General features: G+C 58.5%; 1 protein-coding gene across 1 annotated transcript; it reads left to right on the forward strand.

Annotated features, from left to right (window-relative positions):
* The first annotated feature begins 3,377 nt into the window (after positions 1-3,377).
* On the forward strand, positions 3,378-4,223 carry ATOH1 (atonal bHLH transcription factor 1). Its single transcript, XM_034064452.1, has one exon. It carries the CDS (start codon positions 3,378-3,380, stop codon positions 4,221-4,223), a length of 846 nt encoding a protein of 281 aa, XP_033920343.1.
* The last annotated feature ends 2,597 nt before the right edge of the window (positions 4,224-6,820 follow it).

Below are 6,820 nucleotides of genomic sequence, written 5' to 3' on the forward strand. Positions count from 1 at the left end.
TGAAGACCAGATCAAAGGCCAGGGGATGCATGGAGCGGGTTCCCCCTGCTTTTCAAAATGAAGGGAGGAAATGAGAGAACATGTGGAGAAAGTGGGGCAAGGGAAGAGAGAGAATAAAATACTTCCTAAGGGGTCATGGTGCCGGCAGAGCAGCCTGCTGATCTCTAAATGGGATTGAATGAGCAATTAGACTGTTGAGCACAATTAAGCTGAGGGCTGACCTGTGTGCTTTGTGTGCTTTGAAAATGTCTCTGACCATAATGATAGAGGAGGCTTTTTGCAGGTCTGTTCTCCCCCCACACCTTTTGTAACCCATCTTTCTGTAACGCTAATATGTGCCTGACCCGATCTGTTGCTCAGCCCTTAACCAGACTAGGGGGGGAGCAGGGGGAAATCTGCATAAAGATATGGGGATAAGTTCAGTTTGTTTTCCTCTGAAAGCTTTGACACTTTCTTAGAGAAAGCAGATTCATTTTCAAGGCTTTCTACATTCCTGCTATTGTACAGTAAGTGTTTCAGACCGGTGTGCCTGTGTTTCCGACTCCTGTGAAGTTCCCTTTGCGGCAGGGCGTGCCTCGAACCGCTTCAAAAGAACCAACTTCTACAAAAGGAAAAAAGAAACTCAAGTAGGCTTGAACATACAAAGAGAGGGAGAAAGGGAAGAGAAAAGGGCCGGGCAGTGCTGAATACAAAATGAGTTCTGCCAGCCCCAGGAGTTCTTCATCACTTACATTTATCTTATTCTGGGAGAGCAGAGCTAAACCCAGCACTAACATAAACCACCCCTTGCCTTTGACTTTGACTCTGAGTTCGTGTGCACATACAGAACATATGGTTGTACGCAGGGCAAGGGGGTTCAATGAAATATATTTTTCCCCTTCTGAGCAGTGATGTTGGTGGGAAAAATGGCTTTCTGTGCATGCCTTTTCAAAGGCAAACTACCAAGCGAGTCTTGGATGCCTCCAGTTTCAAAGTGTGTGCTCACAGAACACACACTTGGAAACTAAGCAGCCAGTAGTGTTTCTCCACTGGGCTAACTGTCTGAGGAGCATACCAGGGTACAGGCTGAGCTTCCCCTGTGCTCCATGAAATCACTACATTCCTGCTAAGGGAAGCCTCCAGCACCTGCTGTGAGTGGGTCTACCCAGAGACCAGGGCCCCTCCTGGACACCTGTGGATGTGGGGCAACTGGGGATGCTAATGGGATGCTCTCCTCCCTGCCCGGGGTTTTGGCCAGGTAGCCCTGGAAAGAGGGTGGCCTGTGGGCTGGAGGACTGGGCCTGTGTCAGCCTCAAAGCCAGGAGCAAGGCATTCAGGGCTTCAGCACTGCTGTCCCCATGCCTCAAGCTCACTAGGCTCCTGGAAGTGTGTGTCAGCAGCTGCTACTTGGCAAAGCTCCCGCTCAGCTCCGCGCATTGTCCCGCGGTCCTTGCATCGAGTGGGTCAAAGCTGCAGTGCCCAGCACTGGGAACAGGGATGAGGCAAGTACAGCAGACTCCTCACAAAGAAAGCCTGGATCACCAGGACCCAGCCAGGGAATGTGCAGTGCCTGGGGACAGAAAGACAAGTCAAAGGGTTAGGTATTTAGCTAGCAAACAGAACCATTCAGCACGGTGGAAAGAGGATTTCTTATTTTATTTAAATTATAAAAGCATCTCTGTGTGTGCAGTAATATGATAGGAGCTTATTAAAGTTGCTGCTGGATAGGAACAGCCAGCCTGCCAATGTCACAGATAATATACGGAAACAAGGCATAAACTGCTGCTGTTTATCTTTCTTGCCAAGTAAACGTTTCCATTTTGATCAGAATTTGACAACTTTTTTTGCGGTGGGGGGGGAGTTCAGCAGCTTTGGCTTTGAAACATAATTTCAAGCAGAAAAGAACAGTGGAGGCTCGCTTCGGTTTCCCTCCATAGAAAACGGACCCCGAGCACCCCGTTTGCTCGGTTGAACACATCCAGCTGTTCGTGGAAGGTGGGTCCCAGCCGCGGAGGCGCGCAAAGCGGCTCAGCCAGCTCCGTACACTCACGAGTTTGCTCATTTTATGTCACGGCCGCACGGCTTTGAGCTGCTGCGCTCCCTCCTCGTCTTGCCAGTTATTCACGTTTGAAAAAACGTATCTACCTCATACTGTGCCCATCACTTTGTTCTCAACACGCTTATTCACACGGGTAAACCTCCGCTCTTCCCCGCGAGCGGGCGGCGGCGGGGAGGCTGCGCGGAAGAGGAGTTAAGATGCGTGCACGGAGTTACTTCCCTCTCCGCCACCTTTGAGGAGCTATTGTCGGCCGAACAAAAGAACTTGCTTGCGGGGGGACCGGGACCCGCCGAAAGCCTGGCAGCTCCCGGTGCGGTGCACGTGTGCTGTTCCGGCTGCCGGTCCCGGCTGCCCGACTGTCCCCGAGAACGGCTTACTCTGACCGAGGGTGCACACGCGTCCGGCCGCACATAAACCCCCGCGAAGCAGCGCAGCCAGCGGGACGGGCTGCCCGGGCACCGCTCCGCTCCACCAACTCGGGCTACGCCGCGGCTGCTGGGGCGAGTCGGGAAGGGACGGGACAGCCGGCCTCCCCCGGACGCGCACGGAGGGAGGGCATTCACCGGAGCCCTCGGGCGGGGAGGGACGCGGGTGCCCGTCTTGCCCGGCGAGACGGAGCATCCTCGGCGTTGGCAGTGCGGGAAGGGCGCGCTGCCGCCAGCATTGGTTCCCGCTGTCCGGTGCGCGACGCGTTGCTGCCAGTGCGCTTCGGGACACACACACACACACATATACACATACACACACACACATAGACATATACACACACACACATATACACACACACACACACATATACACACACACACATACACACACACACACATACACATATACACACACACACACACACTCACACACACACCCCCAACTTCCCCGAATGCTGTTGCGTGCGGGGCGTCCGCCAGGCGCGCGCCTGCCCGGGCGGGGCGGGACCGCGCGTGCCGCCGCCCGAGGCTCAGTGCCGTCGCCTCCCCTCCGAGCCCCCCCCACCCTCACCCTCCGCTCTCCCGCGCCGCGCGCGCCGCACCCCGCGCTCCATTGGCTCACCGCACGCGCCGGCCCCCGCGCTCGCGCCATTGGCCGCGCCGACACGCGACCGGCGCGAGTGGAGGGCGGGCTGCGGGAGGGGTGGGGCGCGAGGGAGGAGAGAGAGGGGGGTGAGGAGGGGGAACGCGGGGCGGGGGGGGGGGGGGGACCCCGGCGCGTGCCGCTCCTTAAAGGGGGGCGCGGCGCCCGGCCGACACCGGAGACGTCGGGGCGCCACGCGCGAGGCGGGCTGCCGCGCCGCGAGCCGCCCCCGCTACCTGCCCCCCCCCTCCGCCCCGCGCCGAGAGCCATGAGCCTGCCGCGGGGCGCGTGGGCCGAGGGCGCGCGGGAGCGCGGGGCGCCGGAGCCGGAGCCCGGCGGGTGCGGGTTGGGCGCGGGGTGGGTGGGCGTGTGCTGCGCCGCGCGCCTGCCCGCCGGCCCGGCGCGGTACCCGCTGCCCTCCGCACAGCAGCAGCAGGAGGAGGCGGCAGAGCCGGGGCGCGGAGCGGGCGGCGGGAGCAGCCCCGGAGGGGCAGCGGGGGGCGGGAGGCCGCGGGGCGGCGGCGGGCCCGGGCTGCGGGCGCAGGTGAGCGGCGTGCAGAAGCAGCGGCGGCTGGCGGCCAACGCGCGGGAGCGGCGGCGGATGCACGGGCTCAACCACGCCTTCGACCAGCTGCGCAATGTCATCCCCTCCTTCAACAACGACAAGAAGCTCTCCAAGTACGAGACGCTGCAGATGGCGCAGATCTACATCAGCGCCCTAGCCGAGCTGCTGCACAGCCCCGCGGGCACCCCTGACACCCCCGGCAAAGCCGAGCACCGCGGGGCTCCCTTCGAGCCGCCCTGCGCCGCCGGGGCAGGGCCGCCGCCGGCACCGCCGCCGGGGCCGGCCAGAGCCTCGCCTCCCGGGCACGGCAGGACTCGCTTTCCCCCGCCGCCGGCCGCTGGCGGGTACTCGGTGCAGCTCGACCCGCTGCACTTCCCCTCCTTTGGCGAGGGCGCCCTGATGGGACAGAGAGCCCCTTCCCCCGCCCTCCTCATGCCTCAACCGGGGCAGCCGCCGCAGGAGAGGAGCAAAACGTCGCCCCGGTCCCACAGGAGCGACGGGGAGTTCTCGCCCCGCTCCCACTACAGCGACTCGGACGAGGCCAGCTAGGGCCGGGCCGCCGACCCCAGCACCTCCAGGGCGCCCGTCTGGGCACGGACTCCACCGCGGGGTGGAGCGGCCATCCAGGAGGCATCAGCTGCCTTCGGGCACTGTGAGATGCTCCCGGCTTCTCCCTCCCCCGGCAGCTCCTGGGTTTGTGCGTCCAGGGAAATGGCTGTTAGCGAGTGACTGTGCCCGCCCTGTCTGTAAGGGTTGGTTGGTATTCTCGTTTTGTTTTCCTTTTTTGTTTCAAGTTTTAGTTACCACTTCTAAAGTCTCTTTTGCCTAGAAGTCGTTGCCGTCCCCTCCTGCCAACACGCCACCTTGCAGCGCGGAGCCTGGCTTGCACCGCCGGCGAGCAGGTGATGCTCAAGGAGAATTTCGTCTGGCCTCTTTGCCCAGCGGACGGCGATGTCGCCGTCCCCCTCCCTGCAGGACAGCGGTCCTGCTCTGAGTCCTATCTCTGTGGAAGCACATGCACACACACACACTAACGCACCATCGTGTCCTGAAAATAGCGGAGAAAAGATGGAATTTCCTTAGCGCACCGCGTCGGCGTCTTTTGGGGAGAAACTCCGCGCAAGCACTTTATCAGCGGCTGGAGATGCGGTTTCAAGAGGACTGAATGACTGAATGCCAACCCGAGACCGATATTTAATTAAGCCACTTAATCCCAATGCTCTCTTAAAAACGAAAACAGTTTTGTCGTGTCAAACTTTTATGTCCGTTTTACTTTGCTTTTGTGGTAAATAGGAAACGTATTTATTATGGAGTGTTCGCTACTATTTCTGTTTCTCCTAAAAAAAAAAAAAATCAAAAAAACAAACCCCAAACCCAATCTTTTCTACGACGAGAATCGTTTATTTTAGCAAAGCCAGCTGCCATTGTTTTCTGTATTTTAATTTTAATTTTTTTTTTGAGATCAAATAAACGTGGAAATAAATTTAAAAACACACAACCAGCCTGCAAGCGCGGTTGGGTTCAGATTTTCTCCTCGCACGCCCGAAGCTGGACCGGTGTCAGAACCGGGCGGAGATGCCCCGAGGCAGACTTGCTGCTCCGGCTCCGGGCAAAGCGGCCGTGGGTTCTGTGTCCCGCACGTCCGGGTAATCGCAACAAGTGCAGGGCTCGGGGCTCTGGGCTCTGCCCGAGCCGCCGCCGCTCGAGTCCTATCGTTCCGTTCTCCCCGCCCTTCCTCGGTCGGGACAGGAGCCGGTCGCCCCACTGAGTCTCGTCTGTCCCGCGGGGGTCGGCGTAAGCCTTTGGAAAAGCGTTAGGAAAGCCGGCATGATCTGGGGGACACGCGAGCAGCGCAGCGGGTCCCGGGGGGAGCAGGATGTGGCCCCTAGGCTGGGGTTAAACCGCAGGGGGGGTGGAGGTGGTGGTGGTGATTCTTTGCCCAGCCTGCCCGTTGCACCGGACCCGGGGCTAAACCGGAGCTGTGGCAGGGTCCCGCTGGGTTCAGCAGGTGACACCAGGGAGGTGGGGTTTGTCCAGGCGCTACCGGGAGCGAGCAGCCCCCGCGGGAGCGGAGCTCTTGAGAGCGTCGCTTTCCCCCGCAGAAACAGAGCACCTGCCCCCGGTAACCCGGCTGCCTCCCGGCCCTGCCGCCGCCGCTGCCCCGTACCTGCCGAAACTGACCCGGCATACTGCCCCGTAGGGTGAAAAGGTCACCCTACCGATGGGTAGGGTCAGTTTCCCTCCTAAAACCCACCAGCTTTCCCCAGGTGGGTCACCTTTGGTTTACAGTATTTATTTATGGGCTCTGGGAGCTGGTCTCACTTTACATAGGAAGCACGTGTGGGCTCCTAGCACTGGAGCGATGCGGCGGAGCACAGTATCACTGGTTTGGGGTGTTGGGCTGCAGCAACAGCGCAGCACTCCCTGACCGAAGGTCTTTATCTTCTTCTTTTTCTTTTTAACACTTCTTTGAAAGAGATACCCCGCCGCATTTCCATGTTAAGGTTCAGCTATAACGTTTGCATAACAACCGCCTGGCAGCCCCCCTCTCTTCCACTCCGTTAACAAGCTGTAACGTATAGCTGCAGGTTGCTATAATCTCATTAATATTTTGGAAACTTGAATATTGAGTATTTCAGACTGCTCATTCCCCATATGCCGGGCCACTCCCGCTATGCTGGCTGGTTCCTTTCTCTCCATTATTAGCAATTAGCTCCTACCTTCCAAAGTCAGATCCAAGTATCCAAGATACTAGCAAAGGAATCAACTATGTGTTGCAAGCTAAGCATGCTTAATATCTCCCAAACAAACAAAGAGACAACATTTCTTTAAGTAATGAAGATGGATAAATCGCTTTATTGAGCCCACGACAGTGTTTGTTTTGTACAGACCGGCGCAAAGTTTTTTAACAAGAGCGGGGACGCGCTCCAGCCCCTGGAAGCGGTTTCGCCCGCTTTGCTTCGTGGGGTTTTATCGTTTTAAACGGGCTTTTATGTGAAAGGGCGAGTCAGATGCGCACTATCCGAGCGTTAAATTTTGGCTGAACGCTAAATATCCTCCGGGATGTGCGAAACCATCTCAGAGGGGGAGGTCTTTTGGGAAGTGGGGGTCCGCCTTTGTGAGAGCCTCAGCCGCGGGGTCTGGTG

This window comes from Melopsittacus undulatus, chromosome 7, assembly GCF_012275295.1.
Source record: "Melopsittacus undulatus isolate bMelUnd1 chromosome 7, bMelUnd1.mat.Z, whole genome shotgun sequence".
NCBI classification, from domain to species: domain Eukaryota; kingdom Metazoa; phylum Chordata; class Aves; order Psittaciformes; family Psittaculidae; genus Melopsittacus; species Melopsittacus undulatus.

What these genes read in the sequence shown, in the direction of transcription:
- ATOH1 (XM_034064452.1), top strand. Translation starts at nt 3,378, where the DNA reads ATGAGCCTGCCGCGGGGCGCGTGGGCCGAGGGCGCGCGGGAGCGCGGG.